The sequence below is a fragment of the Chiloscyllium plagiosum genome, chromosome 31, assembly GCF_004010195.1.
Source record: "Chiloscyllium plagiosum isolate BGI_BamShark_2017 chromosome 31, ASM401019v2, whole genome shotgun sequence".
In the NCBI taxonomy this organism is placed as follows: domain Eukaryota; kingdom Metazoa; phylum Chordata; class Chondrichthyes; order Orectolobiformes; family Hemiscylliidae; genus Chiloscyllium; species Chiloscyllium plagiosum.
Window position 1 is genome coordinate 40031497 of NC_057740.1, and position 23692 is coordinate 40055188.

Here is a 23692-nt window from a genome sequence, read left to right on the forward strand (position 1 = left end):
AAGCTTCATTCATCAAGAATGCTAGCAGACGGATTTATTTTCAGCCTGTTAGCAGGGACAGGAAACAGAGTTGGTAACTAGGAAACATTCACAACTGTTCCCAATGACAGAGGATTCTAGATCTAGATGTCACAGTCTAAGGATATGGGGGTAGGCTTTTAGGACTGAGATGAGGAGAAATATCTTCACCCAGAGAATGGATAACCTGTGGAATTCTCTACCACAAAGCAGTTGAAACCAAAACATTGTGTGTTCTCAAGGAATTGGATAAAGTTCTTAGGGGTCCAAAGGGATCAAAGGGAGTGGGGAGAAAGCAGGAAGAGGGTACTGAGCTGGGGGTGGGTTGGAGGAACAGGTAGGAAATGAGAGTTGCATCACAGGGAGAAAGCAATGAGAGTCAGATGGTGGATGGAAAATGAGAGCCGGACTATGATGGCAATTAAGAGGGGCAAAGGGCATATAGTCAGAGCATCAGGGGACTCCTGCTAATCTCTTTCCCAACTACTGGCACTGATTAATATTTCACTGCCTTGATTGGTCAACCTGACAGTATTCCTTTTTGGCCAGTAAACAGCCATGGAATCACCAATTAAACAATGTTCAGCTTAAACTCTCCTCCCATACTTGTGGCAGACTGGGAATTCCAGCTCAGAAGAGAGACAGAGAAAGGAGGTAGTGGTTGAGAAAAGTTGAGATAGAAAGGAGGGAGGGGAGAGAAAATGGTAGGAGTAAACAGAGACTGGGCTGGAGAAGAGAGTGAGGTGCATTGACCAGAAGGATAAACCACAGGCTGAAAGTCAGCTCACTTCTGATACTCACTTTCATGTGAATATTACTGAGGTTAGCTCTCAGCTTGCTCCACCAAGACTAGTGTTCGTTAAACCTAACTCCTTTCCTCAGCGCATGTCACCTGCCCTTTCCCAAGTGATCATGAATTGGGGCTGTTTTTCTCACTCACGTTTTGCTTCTTAAGAAAATTGGCTTTATTAAGTTTTGCTGCTTGGCATTTCTTAATGGTCATTTCTATTAATTACTCATTTAAATTACAAAAAAATTCTAAACCAATAAATCGATGAAGTTCTTGTTGACTTCTGTGGCAACCCTTACCTTGCTGAAATTTGCAGGGCTGCGAACTGTGGAGATGGGATGCTGTGAAGGAGACATCTCCAGAGGAGATAAAGTTAGTGACAGTCCTGGAAAATACAGCTCCATGTTCAATAATAATCCATAATCCAGGGGGAGATAGGACAAAGTGCCCGAGAGTTGGCATTCATTCTCTGCCAGGTAGACGTCAGCCACCAAAACCATCTTTATTGGAAAGTTTGATAACAAAATCAAAGTAACAAGGAGCTGAGGGAATACAGTGCAGCAAATTCAGAGGAAAACAAGTTAGTGTGGGAAGCACATGCCTACAATGGAGCAGAGAGCAGTGCCATCACTTCATGTTGAAATATTTTGAAGTTTGCAACTAAAACAGTTCACCCACAAAAGAAAGTTGCAACAGTAATGAATTATTGTGCCGTTTCCTGCACATATACCAATTATTTCACACTCTCCCCTCATGATAGTAGTATCTTCACAAAAAACACTTCAGTCAACTCTTCAAACTATCGTCTGTGAAACAGCACCACCTGCCGTCAAACATAATTACTGCAGAATTTTTAGAAAACAGAATTCAACGTCAGGAAGGTTAATGAGCAGATGATGCAAAATGATGGAGTCTAGCTTGTCACATCTGGCAGGTGCTCCCTATGTAGGATGACACTCCCGAGAGGACAGTTGACTGACATTGGTCGAATGGCTCCTGATCCAGGATCACACCAACAGGAATCGGTTCGGAACATAAAGGTTTCAACTTCCTCTACAATTCTTGGGACTCCAAAACAAATGACAGTCCTTTTCTTTCATTAAAACTTAAATAATTTTATTTTTCATTAACAGATTTACTCAAATAACAGACTACAGTTCAACATCTTTCAATGAAAGTCACTTGCAAGAAAAGGCAATTCCGAGGGCCACATCAGGTCTCAGTGCATATTGGAATCCGGCCTGTGAAGGATGGCAAATGTGACTGAGTTGACCTTCATTCCATCATCCTTTTTCTCCCCTCATATACTGTGCACAGCCACACCAGGTATCTAGTGTGCTACAGCCGCTGGACACAGTGATTTATACTTGTATGTTTGGTTAAAATGGACAAAACCCCAGAGTTCTCAATGAACCCCTATAGCTGAGGTCCATTCCCTATTGTGCGTGGTGACCTGGAGTAGCAGGATAATGTTATAAGAAACAAATTATAAATTTCATAAGGTTTTAACAAAATAGAATAACTACAATATTGAATGAGCTGGACTAGAGAGCGTTATTTAAAGTAGGCTGAGGTATGGCAGAAGACATTCTTTTTGAAAAGGCTGTGGTCAAGACACAATGGGTGGGATGGGAAAAGGGGCAGGGTAGAAAATCAATTTGCTCCAAAGTTCTTCATCTCTCCTGGGACCTCCAGGAGATATCCCTTTCTCCCTGGAGGTTTATGCTAGACCACTTTTGAAACCACACCTTTAATAATGTAATTAAAATGGAAATATGTTATAGGAAGAGCGAGCAATCATTTTCTTTGTTTTTGGTATAAACACCTCTCCCTGATTTCTAAGCTTTTCTAGTCTGTTTGGACATAGTTGAATGTGTGCCAGTTCCCAATTTACACTTCATCTGAGTTCTTACAAACTAGGAGCTCAACTTCAATTTGGCTTTCAGTTTTTGTGTTCATCAAGGTAAGGAACCAAACTATTTCAGACATCTATATCAGCTAAGAAGTTCCAGACAAGGTAGATCAGTTATATAAAGAGTAAAGCTCCCCAGTGTCTCCAAATATTCTCAGGACAGGTAAAGCATAGAGCTAAATATAAAGTAAAGCTCCCTCTACAATACTTCCATCAAATACTCCCAGGACAGGGACAGCACAGGGTTTGGGAAGGGAAGATGTATATTCCTTAAAAGGACATCACTACCTCAGAGATACTGACCAGCTAAACAGGGAATCAGGTGGAGATCAGGAGCTTCTGTGTTTTGCAAAATCTAAATCTTGTATTAATAACTCTCCCTTTATAAAAATGTTAATACTTATTTATGAGATATTTCAAATCTTTCAAATGAGACAACTAAAGGCTTGGCAACAAAAACTAAAAGGGACCCCTTCGCAAAAGAGATTTTAAAAAAGTAACAGCTACTAGTTAGCACATGACCACTCCAAACAGTAATGGGTTAAAACATCTAATGTAATGTCACAATTTCAGAGCATAGGGGGAACCTGAATATTTTTACGAGAGATTATTTTAAAACCTGAATACATGCAGCTGGGGACTTCCAACCAGCAATTTTCATCCGGATAGCTCTCAGATTGTGAATATGACCCAAACTTTGTCTGTATAACATTCTCCCAAAGGAATCAGTTTCAGCTCAATACAACCTGATCCGTGGATCTGCTCAAGCGACTAATCTCCAAAGGTGAGGCAGCTTAACTTCAGACCTTCTGTACCGATGCATGTGGCAACCTGAATGTGGGGTGGGAGGGGGGGATTCCAGTTCACCTGAGCCTGCTCCTGCTCTCTCTTGGTCTGTCAATTTAGTGATTCTGCTGGGCACCAATCAGGAAGCTTGTGAGCTTCCCCCACCACCATGTGCCTCCACATTCTTCAATGGAGGGGCTAATTGTGGGAACAAGATTGGTACATTCCAACATGCGTGTCTCAGTTGCATTCTCTCTGTTGCTGAAGGGAACGTTATTCATGTACACTGACACAAGAAGCCACACGGGACATGGACAGCACTCCAGAGCAGTGTAGACCCATTTCAACTTTATGTTGAAAAGCAGACAACTTAAAAAGATCAACAAAATTAATATTTAATTAAATTATTTAAACAGCTTCAGAGAGAATGTGAGGCACCAGAGTTTCAACTGCTATTATGGCACGATTAACCTCTGTGTCACACTATTATTCCAGCTTGTAAATACTTGTCCAGCAACTGTCAATTCCCATCCTGGACACTTATTAGTGAGATGCAATTTTGTTCCATTCGTTTAGAAGTCATGTTACAGATCACCCGTACTTGTAGTTACTACCTTTGTAAGGTACCGTAGTCCTGAATTTTCCGGAGGAGAATCTGCATGAGGTCGAAGGTAGTGAAGCTGGTCCCCACGGCAATAGGGCCCTTGATCCAATTCATGCTCAGGCCTTTGTACAGGCCACCAATTCCACCCTCTTCCACAATGATCTGACGCATTGTCTCTAAAATGCTTGTGTACTTGCGGCACTGCACTCCTGCCGTCTGCATCCGTCGTCGTACCACATCCAGTGGGTAGGAAGCTGACTGGCCTATTAAGCCAGCACATGCCCCAAAAAGTAGCCGCTCATGGGGGTATGGATAGGCTCTCTCTGTTAACTCTGAAACCAAGTCACATGCATTAGAGGTACATGCTGACTAAAACACATTATTTCCTAATGATCACCCCACAAAGACACTTATGAGGAACACCTTTCAGCCCATTTTAATTAACTCCTGCAGGACTTCAGTGACAGAGACTGGAGAAGCTGAAATCATTCTGCTTTGAGCATAGAGGGGTAAAGGATGTTTAATCTACATTCAGAATTATGAAGGGTTCAGTTGGAGATAATGTTTTCACCAGTAGGAAGATTAATAACCAGAAAAGACAGATTTAAGAGAAATTAGAGAAAGAAACAGAGGTAAAATGAGACAGAAGGGCTAGGAACCAAAGGGTAAATATTTAAAATAATTTGCAAATGAATGAGAACTGAAATGGCAATAATTTTTTTAAACAGTGGTCATGAGCTGGTAAGTACTGCTTGAAAGACAGTGGAAGCAGATTCAATAAGCTCTTTCAAAAGGGACATTGAAAATAATTGAAGGTGAATGGTTTGCAGGGATGACTCCATCAGAGGGCTGGCACAGAAGGATGGCTGCATGGCCTCCATTTTATCACCGGACTCAGGGTATTGCTTTTTTTTTTTTGAGAACTTTAATTTGATTTCTGGGGTTACTCTTTCATTCTTGTTCTCTCATTAGATGATGCAGTCAAATAGTAACTACCTTCTGTATTTGTTTTTTTTTACGGTTTTCTTCTTTCAATACAAAACAACACAAATATCATGGATTGCACTTAAATACGCATTATTAAACATATTAATCTAGAATTATTCTTGTTATAAAGAAATTGATTATAAATAAATCTCCACATGGTATAATGCACAGTGAAAGTGGTTATCTACAAGTACAGTGGGATTTTGATTAACTGGGCCAGTGAGCTGAGGATTGGCAGGCGGGGTTTAATTCAGATAAATGCAAGGTATTGTGTTTTGGTAAGATCAACGAGAAAAGGGCTTACACAGTTAAAGGTAGGGCCCTAGGAAGAACAGAGACACCTAGGGGTGCACATACATAATGGTATCAAAGGTAGATAGGATGGTGAAGGCGACGTTTGGCATGCTTGCCTTCATCATCAGAGCATTGATTAACATCATGTTACAGCTGTACAATACACTGGTAAGGCTACGTTTGGAGTACTGTATACAATTCTAATTGCCCTACTTTAGGCAGGATGTTATTAAACTGGAAAGGGTGCAAAAAAGATTTACTAGGATGTTACCAAGACTGGAGGGTTTGAGCTATGAGGATAGATAGGCTGGGACTTGTCCCCTGGCATACAGGAGGCTGAGAGGTGACTTTCTAAAGGTTTATAAAATCACGAGGGGCACAAATAAGACGAATAGCTAAGGTCTTTTCCCCAGGGAAGAGGAATCCAAAACTAGAAGGCATAAATTTAATGTGAGAGGAGAAAGACTTAAAAGGGACCTGAGGGACAAATTTCTCACAGAGAGGATGGCGCGTATATGGAACAAGCTGCCACATAAGTGGTAGAGGCAAGTACAATTACAATGTTTAAAAGATATTTGGACAGGTGCGTGGATAGAAAAGGTTTAGAGGGATATGGGCCAAACACAGGCAAATGGTACTAGTTCAGTTTAGGAAACGTGATCGGCATGGACAAGTTGGGGGCTAAGGGTCTGTTACCATGTTCTATTATGCTATGACTCTACATTGAAGCTCTGAGGATAGACTGGTAACCTGAAACATTTAGTTTTTAAAGAAATTAATTAATGGGATGTGGGTGTCCATCCCGAGTTGCCCTTAAGGTGATGGTGAGCTGCATTCTTGAACAGATGCGGTCCATGTGCTGTAGGCAGCGCCACATACTTGGAGGGGAAGTTCTAGGATTTTGACGACTGACACTACAAAAATGGCAATCTACTTCTAAATCAGGATCGGGAGTAGCTTCCCACTTATCGACTGTCCTTGACTTTCTAGATGGTAGCGGCTGTTGGTTTCGAACATACCATCTAGAAAGCCTTGGTATATTTCTGCACTCTATCTTGCAGATGGTACACACTGCTGCTACTGAGCTTCAGTGGTGGAGAAGGTGAATATTTCTGGGGAAGTAATGGCACAGTGGTATTGTTACTGGACTAGTAGAGACCCAGGTAATACCCTCAGGATCCAGATTCAAATCCAGATGGTGGAATTTGAGTTTTAACAAGTTGCAACTAAAAGTCTAATGTTGACCATGAAGCCATTGTCAATTGTCATAAAAAAATTATTTGTCTCATTAACATCCTCTAGAGAAAGGAATCTGATGTCCTCAGTTGCCTATTGTGCCAAAAGTTTTCAGCATCTTGCATCGTCATCAAAGAGTCAGAGTCATACAGTAGGGAAAGAGACCCTTCAGCCCAACCATCATAATCAAAGGTAATGCTAGAACACACAACAAAAAAAAACTGTCAAGTGAAAAATGCATAGAATTAACTTGAAATGAAATAATGAGGAAAATAATCAAAATTATGCCTCTCACAAAGGGTAAGAGGGCATTGAGACCTTTCTGGAACACGAACCAGGATAGGCCAAGTGGCCTCCTTCAGCTATAATGATAATGTAAATAGTGTGAAATCCGATTTGCTGATTGGGAATGGAGTTTGGGATGAACACAAACCTGGCTCAACAGCCTGATTAACAAGGCGTGATCTGGACACTTCCTGTAGGGATCACCATACTAACAGCTACTGCCGTACCTGCATGTAATTTCTTCAGTGTTTCGTAAGTGAAGAAGCTGAGCCCAGCATATGGAATCACCCCAAGGATAGTGGGTGTGAATCCACTGTACAAGGTCTTGATTCCTTCATCTCGAGTTATCCGGATGAAGACATGCAAAATATTACTGTACCTAATAGCACAAAAAATATGTAATACACCATCATAAGCAAGAAGTGCACTCAAAGTATCTCCATGGAATAAATAAGCAATCACTTCCAGTAGCAGAACGGTTGGCAACCAGAGTCTGCAGATTTAAAGCAATCAGAACTAGAGTAATGTGAAGTATTTAAAATACACTATCTGAAAACATAAAAGAAGCAGGGTTAATAGCATTCAGTGATATTTTCTAAACTCATAACTTTCGTAACTACCTGCAAGGACATGCAAGGCAACACCTGAAGGAAAGAAACAGAGCCGTGCGAAAAGAGCAGTGGGTTCTGATTAATTTGATTTCTCTATCCCAGAGTCAAAACAGAAATAATGGCAAGGTACTCTCCTTCTGTGCAGTGCAACTCTACTTTTCTCCAACACACACAAGTGACCAAAGAAATCATGCTTCTGCGTATACTTCAATGTATACAGAAATATACCATTGCAAAGTGTATCCAGCAGAAAATTAATTGCCTTCTATGCATTTCAAACTCCGTTCTTAGAATAAAAACAACAAATATTGGAGCCTTCAGCATTCAAGAAGCTTAACACTATCCAGGATAAAGACAGACTGCTAAGTCATCCATCATAAAACAAGACACAGAAGCAGAATTGAGCTATATGGTCCATTGAGTCTGCTTCATCATTCAATGAGATCTGATAATCCTCATCCCCACACTCCTGCCTTTTTCTCGTAACTTGCTTCCCTTTTAATTAAAAATCTGCCTATCTTAGCCTTTAATATCCTTAATGACCTACCCTCGACAGCCCTTCGTAGTGAAGGATTCCACAGATTCACAACCCGCTAAACAAGTTCCTCCTCAGCTCAACCTGAGTAAGTGGTTAAGATAATGCCCTCTAGTCCTAGACTCTCCCACAAGGGGAACTATCTACATCTGTCCAGTTAAACCTCAAAGTTTCCGACCCAAGTTTCTCTCACTGAAACTGAATGCTAAATTCTACCATGTAATGTCACTGTTCTCTAGGGGATAATTTATTAAACTTGCTTCATTATGCATCACCAGGTCCAAAATTGACTGGATTCTTGGTTGCTGAAAATGTGTTGCTGGAAAAGCGCAGCAGGTCAGCCAGCATCCAAGGAGCAGGAGAATCGACGTTTCGGGCATAAGCCCTTCTTCAGGAATTTCCTGAAGAAGGGCTTATGCCCGAAACGTCGATTCTCCTGCTCCTTGGATGCTGCCTGACCTGCTGCGCTTTTCCAGCAACACATTTTCAGCTCTGATCTCCAGCATCTGCAGTCCTCACTTTCTCCTGGATTCTTGGTTGCATCAACAACATATTGTTCTAGGAAACTGTCACAAACACGCTATGAATTCTTCCTTTGTAAATCTGATGTCACCAATCTACAAGAAGATTAAAGTTACCCATGATTACTGTACTGACGTTTTTTCAATGATGTCCTACCATTTTCTGATTTATTGTCTGTCCTTCAGTACAGATACTGTTAGAGACTACTTCCATAGTGTCTTTTTGTTTTTCTTAACTCCATGCATGGATTCCATATAATTCAGTCCAAGATCATTTCTTGCTACTGTTCTTACCCCATCTCGTACAAACAAAGTTATCCCAACACTTTGTTCTTCCTGCTTGACCTTTCAAAAAGGTCACATACAACTGAGTATCTATTGCCCAACCTTGACTGCCTTGCAACCATGTCTCCAAAATGGCTGGAAAATCATGGCTGATCTTGGGTTTCAACTCCAATTTCCTGACACTCTTCAAATCCTACAGACACCAAAAATCCATTTATCCCAGCCTTAAATATATTCAACGATCGAGACCTTACAATTCTCTGGGGGTAGGAATACTAAAGATCAATGATGGCCTCTCCAAAAAACATACCCCAGCATTTGTACCATATTCTCTTTTTTATTTCTTTCAGTATTTGGATGTTGGCCTTTTAATGTTTTGTTTTATCTGAGTAGCACATGTGCAATAGTTAAATCTTGATGCTGGAATTCTCACCCGCATCCCCAACCCCATTCCCATCAAATTGAATGTTTTGAACGCCAGTTTATGTTAAGCTGCTGCATGGTTTCTTATGTACACATCTGTGAGGGAACGATCTCAGCACTGAGCAGAGACAATATACAGGGGTAAGACCTGGTGCAGATGAGGTGACTAGCAGAGTTTTGAGTGAGCTCACCTTCACAGAAGAAGTAAGTGGACTGACTGGGGAGCAGTTTCAGTACAGTTTATGGAGGGCTGCTTTACTCAAACACTGTTGATGATGCTGCTTTGAATACTTACATTTCCTTTGGAGTTACGGCCATTCGTGCTCGCACCAAGTCTAGTGGATATGTCAGCGTGGTGGCTGTAATACCAGCCATTGAGCCAGCAAGCAGCCGTGGGAGGGGTGGCAAAGGTCTGGCAAAGAGAGAGACAACGACAGAGTCAAAGTTCTGCAGAGAGAAAAACAAAAACCAATCATAACAATGGGTGGGTGCTCCACACACAGCTGGACTGGAGAAAAGGATGTGCAGCCCAACAGCACAGGAGGCTGCCATTTGTTCTATCTTGTCTGAACCATCTCAAATAAGCACTATGACTTATTCTTAATTTCGTCTCTTCCTCATACCCTATTAAATTGTTTCTAGTTACGTAATCATCTACTGTTTTCTCGAATGCTTCAAATTGACTATGTCTCCACTATATTTCCAGGCAGTCCATTCCACACCCAAACCATGAGCTGTATGGAAAAGGCTTTTGTCACTTTATTTTGCTACATTTGTAAATCACTAAATTTATGCCTTCTCGACCTTGATCCTTTTACAAGAACAGTTTCTCCCTATCTACTCTATCCAGACCTTCACTATTTTGGAAACTTCTATCAAATCTTCTCTTAGTCACCTTCTCTTGGATAGGAGCCTCAACTTCCCCAATTTATCCTCAACTTAAGTTTCCCATCTTTGGAACCATTTTGTAAACCTCTTCTACACTTTCCAATTTGTGTACATCCTTCTATAGTGTAGCACTCACAACTGTGTACAGATTCCAGCTGAGGCCTAACAAGTATCTTGTATAATTGGTGGTCATTCTGCATTCAAGATTTTGTGTTCTGAAATAAGTTTTCTTTTTAAAAAGAATGGGGAATTGTGGTCTTTTCTCTAAAACATTTGAAGAAACTGATTTTAAAGTTAGAGTAAAAGCGATGATGTGAGGGCACTCTGGAGCACTCATTACTTGAAAGAAATTGGTTAGCAAAATAATAATAATTCAGAAAATAAAACCTATAAGCCAAGGCAGCTATCTCTTGTGCCCTATTACATAAATTAAGTTGATACAGCTGGCATCACTGTGCTTGAACACATGCATTCAAACCCCAAACTTGCCCTCGAGTGTGTTATTCAAGGCTGATGTTCCAATACACTACTGAAGGGATATCATTGATGCCCTTCGCATAACATGGTAACCTGAGCTGTGGTCTGCACTTTCGATGATAAAAGCTGTACCATGATGGTAGGGTTAGCAAGAGGGAAGTGGGGAATGTCACCACCACATGACCATAATGTGTAACTACACTGTCACAAGTGGCTTAGCAAAACTGAAGATGTTTACATGGCAATTTATAATGGTCAAGAGAGGTACACAAACAGAAACATTAGGAAGTCAGATTTGTTGACAGGTATAGGAGACAATAAAAGGCTATTAAAAGTATAGATACTGGTTAGTCTTCAAGAAATCTCCAACCAGAAGTAGGAGCAAAACAAATAAACAGCCAATAAAACAAAGTGCTGGAGGAACCCAATGGGAATGACATCAACTGAGGACAGAGAAACAGTTAACTCTGAGCCCAATAACTCTTCTTCAGAATTGCAGTTTTGTCTCTATAGATGCTGCCAAACCAGAGTTCCTCCAACATTTTGTTTTTATTTCAGATCTCCAGCATCAGTAGTATTTTGTTTAGAAGAAAATGGTCAAATCTCTACACTTTTGTTTTGGTTATCTAGAAAAACCATTTCTCACTGAATTTTCACAATTCAACAAGCCTTTTCCCATCTCTTCAAGTATCGCATCATTTAAATAACGTTTCTCCTCCCGTGACTCCAAGTCACTGCAGCTATTAAATCTATTCTCTCTACCACGTCTACCTTGCTGGGATACACCAAGCTTAAAAATTAGCAGTAGGATCCTAAACTGAAATCAGAAGGGTCAGTTACCACTCAAATATTATTTAATAAATCCAAGCATATGGTGGTACAATTAATTCATTAGAAAGTCAGACAAGTGGAGCTTCAAAGCAAAGATTATGACATTTGCACAAAATAATCTCCATTTTCCAACATTAACTCCAGACAAGGCCATAAATCCACAGCCTTGTATCTCAAGCAGAAACAGTTTCTACTGTCTGCGGCAGTTAAATTCATAGAGTTTAGAGAAAAGGGAAGGAGTTGGGGATAAGAGAATGACCTACTTTGTGAGCTGGTCTGAATGGGATGATCCAAATGTTGTTCCTGTATACTGACCTTCCATGAGTCCCCCAATAGAATCCCAGAATCTGTTTGTACTGTTCATGAGAGCAGAACTGAAGTGCAGCATAAGGAACAACTCGGACCATGGTGGCAGAGTTACCCCGCCAGAGGCTGAAGAAACCATCCATCCGGTAGGTTTGGTAAATCAGCTTCACAACTTCCTACAGCAAATGTGAAGACAAAACAATTACTCTTTGGTATGAAATGAACATTTCAATCAACTTGGGAAGACAGAGAAAGTGTATGGGGGAGAGAAGGCACACTCGAGGAAAGGGAAAGGGTATGGAATACAGGTGCTCAGAAAAAATATGCAGGGCATTAAGAGTCACATAGCACAGAAACAGACCCTTTGGTCCAACCAGTACATGCCAAATATAATCTCAAGCTAAACTAGTCCCACCTGCCTGCTCCTGGCCCATATGTCTCCAAATCTTTCCTATTCATGTACTTATCCAAATGTCTTTTAAACGCTGTAATTGTACCACACCCACCACTTCCTTCAAGTTCACTTCAGACATGAACCACTCTGTAAAACATTTGTCCCTCATGTCTTTTTTAGATCTCTCTCCTCTCACCTTAAAAATATGTCCCATTGCCTTGAAATTCCCCACCCCAGGGAAAAGACAACTACCATTTACCTTATCAATACCTCATTATGTTATACATTTCTATAAGGTCGCCTCTCAGGACTACAGGAAAAAGGTAAAGGAGTGGCATGAGACGAATTGTTTACGCAGCGGGCTGGCAGAGACATGATGGACTGAACAATCTCATTTGGTGACAATTTTTCTGAGAAGGTGCATCCATGGCTAAGCTGGAGGATTAGAGGGAGTGCGCGATCAAACAGCTATGGAAAAGATTATCAAGGGGGTTAAAGATACAGAATGGAAAGGAGTCAAATTTCAAATATTTCCTTCACAACCTCAGAACATCACAAACATTTTGTAACCAATTAAATAATTTTTGAAGTGCACAATATAGCAATTTGTGCACATCAATTCCCATAAACAACAAGGGAGGTCAATATGCAAATATTCTAGTGACATCAGTCAAAAAAGTAAAGTTTAGTCAGGACATCTGCAAGAGCTACACGATTGCTCAAAAAGTGCCTTGGGATCTGTTTGAATGTTTGAATGTTTCACCTGAAAAGCAAAGCCTTAGGATAGTGCTACACTCCTTCAGCACTGAAACTAACCAGAGTTTGTTTCATATACACAAAACTGGCACGTGACCTATCAACCTCTGATGCCGATGTGCATGGAGGTTTCTTCCCCAGTCAATGGCATACATGAATTTGGCTCCATCTCACCACATGGGCATAACTGTGGCACCATCATCTATGGCCAATAAAAATCTATTGAAATTGACTTGAAAATTCTCAAAAATATTCAAACATGCACAAATGTCTGGAAAAGAATTTTTCACCAGCCTCCAAAGTGCTTTGTACATTTGCTTCTGAATAGTCTAGCCCTAATTTTATGATGGTGTGTCATTTGGTTGTGATTTCTCTGTGAGAAATAGATTCTCATTCTCTCCTCCTTTCATTGTTTTAGACACATCAATTAGATCATCCACAAACTTGAGCACATAACCCATGTTTACACTTATGGGAGATTGTTGTACTGCAGGAGGTGCGGGTCTTTCCTGTAAAATGTTAAACCAGGACCCATCTATCCTCTTAGCTGGATATAAAGGAATTCATAACCACTACATCAAAAATGAACAGAGGAGTTCTTCCTGAAATCCTGGTCAATATTTATTGCTCAACCAACAAAATATTACCTATTAGTTGCTGTGCAGAAATCATGGTATATGTAAATTAGCCTATGTTTCCTATATTACAACAATGGCTACACTTAACTTTCATGGGATATTCTGAGGCCATAAAAGGGCTTTTGTAAATGTTACAGTTTATTCATTGGAAGTTAAACCAATTTTTTGTTATAATTGGACACTCTAACCCCTAGCACCAGAGCACAATCTAGTTAATATTTACATTCCCTTATGCTGCAGGAAGCAAGGGCTTCTGATAACAGCTATGCCACTGGATTGAATAGCATTTTAAAATATCTCAAAGCATGCCAATCCACTTCACCACCACAAGAGTAAGACAGACTTCTTCCTCCAATCCCAGACATCTCCTGCCTCTTATTTCACCTATGGCATAGCTTTCAAAGTGCCACAGTTCAATTTTTTGCAAACCTTTCTCAAAATCTATTCACTCTGAACAAATTTCTTGGATCAAGCTCTTAGACATTCTCCTCTGTCACGATTCAGCAACTGCATTTTCTTTGCCAAGCCTCTTGGGGCATTCAAAGCAATGGTGCTGTATGAAGAATGAACTGATGAGCATTGGTAAAGCTCTTTTGATCTTCCTCAGGGCATGCCAAAGTGCTACACAGACAACAAATTACTTCTGAATTGCAGCCACTGCTCTGCAGACAAAACAAAACAATTTGCACACAACAAACTCCCAAAGGCAGCAAAGTGATAAATGAACAGTTATTCTTTTCTGGTGTTTTAGTGAAGGTGGACTGTTGGCTAATACACTGAGCAAACTCCTTCAATTGTGGCTTTTGCTTGTTCCAATATTTGGTGCAATCCAAACCAATCAAAATGTTAAAACTTAGCTCAAGAACTTGCTTCCTACATATTCCGATCATTTTCTACTTTAAAATACTTCGCAAATCCAATGTCCTTGAGTAAATTTTTGATTGTCTGCCCAAACATCTGTACGGCTCAGTGTCAAATTCTGTTTGAAAAAGATTTGGTGAGCTATCTTAAAATAATGTAAGGCACTAGTGCTATTTTAACATAGGCTATTAGTGTATGGCATCATGTGTTTGTGTAGTAGCAGTGTTTCTAGTCAAAGACAAGACAGTACAAACTTATAACCAAACATGCCAACTGAAGTGTTGAGTGGAGAATACTATTAACAGTGCAGCTTATGTTACAGATTCCAGGTGCCAGCAACTTCTGAAACATTTCACCCCTGCCACGGCATTGGTTCACATTGCTCCATAATCCCAGAGTGAGATCTCTGGGAGTGCAAGGCCATTTCTCCTGCTAAATGCCATGTGAACACCACGGGACAGATGGCCTCCTCCTGTTCTGTAAATATTCGAGTCTTATCGAAATATTACTTACAGGAGCTTTCTTGGCACAAATTGGTGGGCAGGTTTCCTGCATTACAACAGTGATTACAATTCATAAAATACTTTTTGACTGGAAAGTGTTTTGGAACATCCTGAAGTCAAAGATGTTACTCAAATGTAAGACCACCTTTCTGTGTAACCTCAGACAAGCGCATCTCAAACTAGCCATCTGAAATATGAAGCAGAAATACATAAACTTTAACTCGTCCCTACACAGTGCTACATAGCCAACTTTTGAACTGCTAGTTATTCACAAGTACTATTAGAGCCCAACTAACTTTCAGAGCATCCGATAGCAGAGGGCACAGAGATTGTCAGATGATGCAAGCAGCTAAAGCTAGATCAAAGAACTTATAGCTCACTTGTTACTTCCCTTGGACAAAATGCAGAGGGATGCAATGGAAGAGAGCAGGATGATATTCATCTTAAAATTATAAATCATTTTCATGCTTGAAGATCCATTAACCATAACACTTTGTGGTATAGAAGGCAGAAATTTAGTCATTCACACGTATGCCAACTCTTTGAAAGAACTTTAATCCCAAATCCCACTGCACTTAGAGTCATAGAGAGATACAGCATGGAAACAACCCATCCATGCGGACCAGATATCCCAACCCAATCTAGTCCCACCTGCCAGCACCCGGCCCATATCCCTCCAAACCCTTCCTATTCATATACCCATCCAAATGCCTCTTAAATGTTGCAATTGTACCAGCCTCCACCACTTCCGCTGGCAGCTCATTCCATACACATACCACCCTCTGTGTGAAAAAGTTGCCCCTTAGGTCTCTTTTATATTTTTCCCCTTTCACCCTAAACCAATGCCCTCTAGTTCTGGACTCCCTGAACCCAGGGAAAAGACTTTACCTATTTACCCTATCTATGCCCCTCATGACTTTACAAACCTCTAGAAGGTCACCCCTCAGCCTCCGACACTTCAGGGAAAACAGCCCCAGTTGTTCAGTCTCTCTCTATAGCTCAAATCCTCCAACCATGGCAACATCCTTGTAAATCTTTTCTGAACCCTTTCAAGTTTCACAACATCTTTCTGACAAGAAGGAGACCAGAATGGCATGCAATATTCCAACAGTGGCCTAACAATTCTCATTATCCTTCAAATTAGTGCTCTTTAAAAATACACATTTGGTGAAAATGCTTTCCAGGAAATTGCTTGTTTTCAAACAAAATTTCTCAAACTTTTATTAGAAACAAATAGATATTTAGTCAACAAACAAGAAAACAAGGATTCCCTATTTCATTTATGTTGGTAGTTCTGTTCCAAATGATATAAACAAACTTTCTTTTAAGATTAACTTCACACCAACTGAGCTAAAAAACTTCCTCCAGTCAAAGTAGAAAGACATACAGCACACAGGTACACAATGAAAAGAACTTGCATTTATACACAGTGCTTTACATGAGCTCAGGAATTCCTCAAATTTACGGAAATATTTAAAACATTAGTTTTAAAATGTAGCCACTGTAATGATAAAATCTAGTTAAATTAGAAATGTTTCATTTACAATCTTCAATACCTGCAAACCCTGATATTTGCTTTACAAACAGTATCAATTTTTAAATGTGTTTTACTAAAATACTGGCAAAAAAGTGCCATCAATATGCAAGAATCCGCAATTATGGGACTGAACATTTAAAATCAGGAACTTTTTGGTATTTTGGAAAAAATCAGATCAGTGCTAAGACCATTCCCCAGACAGTTACTTGCTTATTGTTAATTTTCTTTTTTTCAAAAAAAGTAAATTTTCTATTAAAAGTGTACCCAGCCGCCTTACAGGAAGTCTGTAACTCTGTGTAAAAAATGTTCCTCACTATTTCTAGATATTTGGTAATAGCTTAAAATTTGTGTAACTGGGAAAAAAGCAACTTTCTCATCTCTTCTCCCAATCATCAAAATCCTTCATAAGCTTGAACACTTCCACTGAATCTCTTCTTAACCTTCCCTGCTCTGAGAACAATCTCAGGTTCTCCAATCTCTCAATACAAGATCAACCAACTCATCCCTTGGAATCAATAAATCTCCTGTGCAACCTGTCCCAGGCTTTGACATCTTTACTGAAGTAATGGAATGGACAGAATATTCCAACTGAGGTCTAACCAGACAAATTTTATAAAGATTTATTGCTCTATTTGTTTTTATGAAAAACTATCAACTTCAAGCATATTCTTGTGAGACAACTCATACTGCCTGGTGATGTGTTATTATTGTTCTATTCATAACGCTGGGTATAATCTAAAGTCTAAAGCCCATCTGTTCCCAGTTGACTGAAGATGGATTGTTCTGACACACATTTCAGGTCTTTGAGGGGTTCAGAAGAAACCAACAGATGATCGGCTTACTTTATTTCTCTTTTAAGCACCAAGGCACAAATAATGTGCAATATACAGATAGATGGTCAAGTGGGGGAGGCTCTGAGAGCAGACACAGTTAAATAAGAAAAGAAATAACCTCACCTTGGCTGAGAATCCTCTTGAAGATACTGTGAATGTAGGGAAACAAAAAATCAATTAGACTTGACAAAGTTGCAATAGCTACCCCACCAACACAAATGCACAGCCATACAGGCATCAAGTATTCTTAGGTAGAAGTGGGTACTGCAAATGCTGGAGATTACAGTTAAGATTTGAGTGGTGTTGGAAAAGCACAGCAGGTCAGGCAGCACTATGATATTCTCTTTTACTTTATTAGAAAGATAGAGCACAGCCGGAATAAACAAGGAATTCCACTCTGGCCATCTCCTCCTACCTTGAAATATTATTTTGGTTCTATCCAGCGGTGCTACCACTGTCTTTGCGACAGCTCCAGCAATTGCTCCCGAGATGAGGGAATTAATGATATGTCGCTTCCCTCTCACATCCTAGGAAAGTCAGACAAAAAATACCTCCATCAGGTCAAAATGATCTTTATTTCTCCTAATAAATTTGCAAACCTTTGCATTCCACAAAGTCAGGAATGTTTAACATTGAGAAGGAAAGTTTCCAATTCAGGCACCATGCACAGCGTGGGTCATTTGCAAAATAAAACTACTTCCACCCCACCAAACTGCTCACAAGGGACATACAACATTGGCTCGATACTGAGTATGGTTCCCTGCCCACTCGCCTCTTCAGATATTTCCAAGATATGTACATTACTGGTTAGAAATGGAAATCTTCCTTAGTACTGCTAAACATTCTTAAAGCTTTTCTTTTTTCATTCATGGAACAACATTATCTCAACCAGTCCATCACTCATCACCTTTGTGAATATGGTAGTGAGTTAATTTTTGAATCATTCCCCAAGGTGAAGGCATTCCTGTTAGGGAAGAAGCTCCAAGACTTTACACAATAATGAACAAAGAGTGGTGTGCAACTTAAGAGGCGAATCTGGAGGCGATAGTCCTCTCATACATCTGCTGCCCTTGTCCTTCTAGAGGGTGCAGAGGTGGATGTGCAAGAAGCTGTCTAACAAGATTTAAGGAAGTTGTTACAGTGCATCCTGTAGATTGTGTACACTGCAGCCAAAAAGCAGAGGACAGCCAAACAGCAAGACTGCTTACCCTGACCAAGGGATGCCTGTAATATCATCAAGTATGCAAAATAAACTAGGATGCTCAACATTAGCAACAAAGCACAAGGCTGCAGATAAGAGAGTTTATTGATATGAGTGAAAGCAAAAAAGCCAGCAAAAGATTTGCTTTTATATTGTATGTTCCATGAATTGTACTTTTGAAATGTAATCATGCATGCAATGGAAGAAATACAGCAGCTGGCAAAATACCACAAAGAGCAAAGTGACAATGGCCAGTTAATCTGGGTTCTTATGGTGCAAACATTAAGGAAGTCATTACACTGCCCAATATACAACAAGGAAGATCGGTACCAGTTTCAAGTGTAAATGGGCAATACAATTTTCTGCAAAGAACTTCTCCAAATACATGGCCAGTTGCTTTTGTGCCTGCGTTAAATCCATGATGAGTATCAGATTGTGACATTATGATGAGCAAATATATTTACTGTTTAAAGTGTTCACTGCTTAGAAAAAATGTTACTTGATTTTCAAAACATATGTGAGCAAATTGAAAATGCTCTGAAACAGATGTAAAATGGTCTCAAAGTGGCCAGAATCATATGAAACAGAATGAACTGTAATACAGATAGGACATTTTTGTATGCACTTTTGTAACTAGGCTTATTTAGCATAGTCGGGAGTCCTGTAATCTTCACACCACCCTGGTGTGAAGAAAAAAAGCATGTCATTTTCTATCCCAATTTACTAAACTCCTTTTCTGGAAAAAAAAAATCATAATGCTGCAATTCAAAGCACTTTTTATTTCTCTTCTAAGATATGTTCATGGAATTGCTCATTCTTAACTTGAGAGGATTCATGATGAGTGCCAGAAGACTTTCAGCAAGATAAAAATTACAGCAAATGCAGTTCTATTCTTGCCTAATGCTCACACAAGATGAGGTCCCTCTCCCTTGCCCACTGAAGCCAATTGTAATAACCTGAATTAACGTCAGCTGTCAATGCACAGGTTAGGGAATCAGACAATACAGTAGAATGTTAGTTGCACAATTTCCTCCCTAGTAGCACAAATCTGTATCCATCAGTAATAGGTCTGCTGCGTATAACACTATGTTCAGACAGTAACACTCCAGTGTAACAGTGACATATCTGTACCACCACACACCCACTTCAAATTTAACTGAGATCAATGTGTGCAACACTAACTGGGAAACATAAACATCCTTAAGTTTAGGTGAGTTAAAGATATGCCAGGAACTGCCTTTTCCCATTGGGTCATTAAGTGGATCTTTTGGTTTCTAAGAACTGAGAACGTACACAACTAACTAATCTTTGCACAATCATAGTTTTCCTTGGCATCCAACATTACCATCCTGAGTTAAGTGTACACCTGCCAGTTTATTCATTGGGGTCTCTGTGATGCTTTGAATCATTAACTACATTCTCCATTTTAACTTTTACCTGAGTGGGAGCAGTGTCAAGAGTTTTCTTCGCAACATTCTCCATACCAATCCCCGTCACAGGATGGTGTAAAGATCACAGGACTCCTGCAAAAGAAAAAATGATCAATACTGATTTATCGCTTCCATTAAATCAATGAAACTCATACAAACTTCATTTTTGTATTGAATAGTTTAATTATATACATTTGTTCTGCACTCTCAGCTATATTTTAAAGTCAAATTGATCTGCAGATGTGCTTGCAAATGCACTGGAAATATGACTGAAAGAAACAGCAGTCATTTTTTTAAATCTTCATAAAGATGAAGCATTTTCTTCTAGTAAAAGAAATATCAAAATCTTGGAGCCATGATAACTTTTATTCAGTGTAATCCAATATCTTGCTTGTAACTGGGCCATCCACATCTCTCATTCTTTTCCCAGCATCCTTGAAGCATCTTCGAGAACAAAGTTTCAAGGAGACAGTCTGTGAACTCTACGCAAATATCAAGATTTTTAAAATGTAAAGTGCTCAGAGCCTGCAACCGATTATTTTGCTTTCAGCTTTGTCAATAAAGCGATTCACAAGCAGAACATTCAGACTTTTAACCAAATACCCTTGAGATGTGCAAGATCAGCCTAGCTCATAATAGCTTTACTTTCAGCAAATTCTCGACAATCATAATCATTCACTTTCTGACTTTGCTAATGTATCAACCGTTTTACAGACTACTTGTTTCAAATTTCCCACTGAAACATGTATAGTCTTATATTTGATGCACATGCCATCGGTGGGTGATTTTATATACTCTACCCTTCTACTTTTAAAGGTGAATGAGTTGAAGGTGCATTGTTGATAATGACAGCCTCCATTACAGCAGCTCACTCACATCACTGTCATCAGTAGTCTGTCTTTCAGCCTAGTAAGCTATGGCATAAGTGATGCAAAAATCCAAAGCAGGCAGGCAGCAAACGTAAGGTTCTAAATCTGTCACCAGCACTCATCAAAATACGTTGGCCTTGCTCTTGAATTTTGATACGTTTCTTCTCTTTCCAGAACAGGCTTTCAAGGATTTTTGTATCAGATTCAGTTTCTGTTCTGACAAAGGATCACTGGTCTCAAAACATTAACTCTTTTTCTCCCACAGATGCTGAATTTCTCTGGCAATTTCTGTTTTTGTTTCAATTTCTGGTGCGGAGTTTAGCTTTAGCCGCATAAGCAGTACTTTGAGATTTAAAAGAGTAATTGTATCATTGTCCATTACTGGTTTTAAATATACACTCAGGGGAGCTCAAAACAGATTCCAGATACTTATCTCCAGCACTTCAGATTTGACAGAGACTCGTACACTACACAGCAGAGGGGTAATTGGAAACAGCTGATCAAAAACGTTGTCAAATGTAGGTTTAAAGAGGAGCCTCTGAGTTTTAGGGGAGAATTCCACAAAATAGACCTCAACAGCTCAAGTGAATGATCATTGGTGTAAAGAGGATGCATAAAGAGTATCTTGCCAGTGCAACAGATTGTTTGCAGGGTGGAATCATGAAGGATGCTGGATTGTGGGAGGGATTCAAAAAGAGGGGTGAACCTTTTTGTTTGCAACTTCTCCAAAACATTAGATTTGTAGGTCAGAGAACAGCAGGGGTAGATGAAATGAGGATGGGTTCCTGCATGTCAGAAAAAATGCAACTCAAACACTCCTCTGTAGTCATAAACATGATGTCACTTTAATGGGATACCAGACAGGGACTGCCAGTTCTTCTGGAAATGCAATGTAAAGCAGCAATGGTCAGCAGCTTCAGCAGAGGAGAGGGAAAACTAGCTGAGGTAACAAAGCAAGAAAGGAAGGAAGCATTGCAGACCAGAAAACTAAATAGCAATTTAAATTGGGAGGGAGGTGTTGGCCTAGTGGCATTACCACTAGACTGTTAATCCAGAGATTAAAAATGTGTTGCTGGAAAAGCGCAGCAGGTCAGGCAGCATCAAAGGAACAGGAGAATCGACGTTTTGGGCATAAGCCCTTCTCCAAGAATGAGGAGGGTGTGCAAAGCAGGCTAAGATAAAAGGTAGGGAGGAGGGACGCTGGGAATACGATAGGTGGAAGGAGGTTAAGGTGAGGGTGATAGCCATCCCATATTCCCAATTCCTTCGCCTTCGGCGCATCTACTCCCAGGAGGACTAATTCCAATACCGAACAACCCAGATGGCCTCCTTCTTCAAAGACCGCAATTTCCCCTCAGACGTGGTTGACGATGCTCTCCACATCATCTCCTCCACTTCCCGCCCCTCCGCCCTTGAACCCCGCCCCTCCAATTGCCACCAGGACAGAACTCCACTGGTCCTCACCTACCACCCCACCAACCTCCAGATACATCGTATCATCCTTCGTCATTTCTGCCACCTCCAAACAGACCCCACCACCAAGGATATATTTCCCACCCCACCCCTATCAGCGTTCTGGAAAGACCATTCCCTCCGCGACTCCCTCATCAGGTCAACAACCCCCACCAACCCAACTTACACTCCCGGCACCTTTCCCTTCAACTGCAAGAAATGCAAAACTTGCGCCCACACCTCCCCCCTCACTTCCCTCCAAGGCCCCAAGGGATCCTTCCATATCTGTCACAAATTCACTTGCACCTCCACACACATCATTTACTGAATCCGCTGCACCCAATGTGGCCTCCTATACATTGGGGAGACAGGCTGCCTACTTGCGGAACGTTTCAGGGAACACCCGCACCAACCAACCCAACCGCCCTGCGGCTGAACACTTTAACTCCCCCTCCCACTCTGCCAAGGACATGCAGATCCTTGGCCTCCTCCATCGCCAGACCATGGCAACACGGTGCCTGGAGAAAGAGTGCCTCATCATCACCTAGGAACCCTCCAACCACAAGGGATGAATGCAGATTTCTCCAGCTTTCTCATTTCCCCTCCCCCCACCTTTTCTCAGTCCCAACCCTCAGACTCAGCACCGCCAAACGTCGATTCTCCTGTTCCTTTGATGCTGCCTGACCTGCTGCGCTTTTCCAGCAACACTTTTAAGCTCTGATCTCCAGCATCTGCAGTCCTCACTTTCTCCTTGTTAATCCAGAGACCCAGTATTATTCCAGGGACCCAGAAACCCACCACAGGTGTGTGGAATTTGAATTTAATAAAAATATGCAATTCAGAGTCTAAGCGTGACCATGAATTCATTGTTGATTGTCCAAAAAAACCTATCTGGTTCACTAATGTCCTGCAGAGAAGGAAACTGTCATTCTTACATGGTCTAGCCTACATGCAATTTCAGATACACCGCAATGTAGATGACTCTCAACTACCCTCTGGCTAATTAGGAATGGGCAATAAATGCTGACGTAGGCAGTGAGGCCCTAGTGAGGCCCTCATCCAATTAATTTTTAAAAATTAGAAATAAAGTGTTCAAACTGTAAACGACATCAATCACAGTACTGATTATAGAACTTAAATTTCTGCTTTTTATTTCAAATTTTAAGCATTCATCGTCCTTTTCCCCTTAGCTACACTAATGCTTGATAATTTGACCTCTTTCGAAGCAAACATATTCTTGTAAGCAATCCAACTTGTATTAAGGGTCAGTGCTGTCAATGTTTCTCAGCAGCTGGTCAATGTTGCAAGTCCAATGCGCTCAGTTACTGAGTATTTTGAAATGATTCATGTTGAATCACCCTCTGTGTGTCTGGCCTGTGCACAGTCTCAGACATATCAGAAACTGCTCCAGCAAAATCCAGCCTTGCCT

At 40.5% G+C, this 23692-nt stretch overlaps 1 protein-coding gene across 1 annotated transcript in view; it reads right to left on the reverse strand.

Moving 5' to 3' along the window:
* Positions 1-1897: 1897 nt before the first annotated feature.
* slc25a42 (solute carrier family 25 member 42) overlaps positions 1898-23692 on the reverse strand; it is a 40260-nt gene continuing 18465 nt past the window's right edge. Inside the window, exons 2-8 of the mRNA XM_043721456.1 lie at positions 19950-20035; positions 17727-17838; positions 17435-17460; positions 11799-11965; positions 9583-9699; positions 7140-7291; positions 1898-4442 (exon numbers count right to left, since the gene is read on the reverse strand). Coding sequence (XP_043577391.1) covers positions 4117-4442; positions 7140-7291; positions 9583-9699; positions 11799-11965; positions 17435-17460; positions 17727-17838; positions 19950-19994 — 945 coding nt within the window. The 5' untranslated portion in view covers positions 19995-20035 and the 3' untranslated portion in view covers positions 1898-4116. The remainder of the gene's footprint in view (positions 4443-7139; positions 7292-9582; positions 9700-11798; positions 11966-17434; positions 17461-17726; positions 17839-19949; positions 20036-23692) is intronic.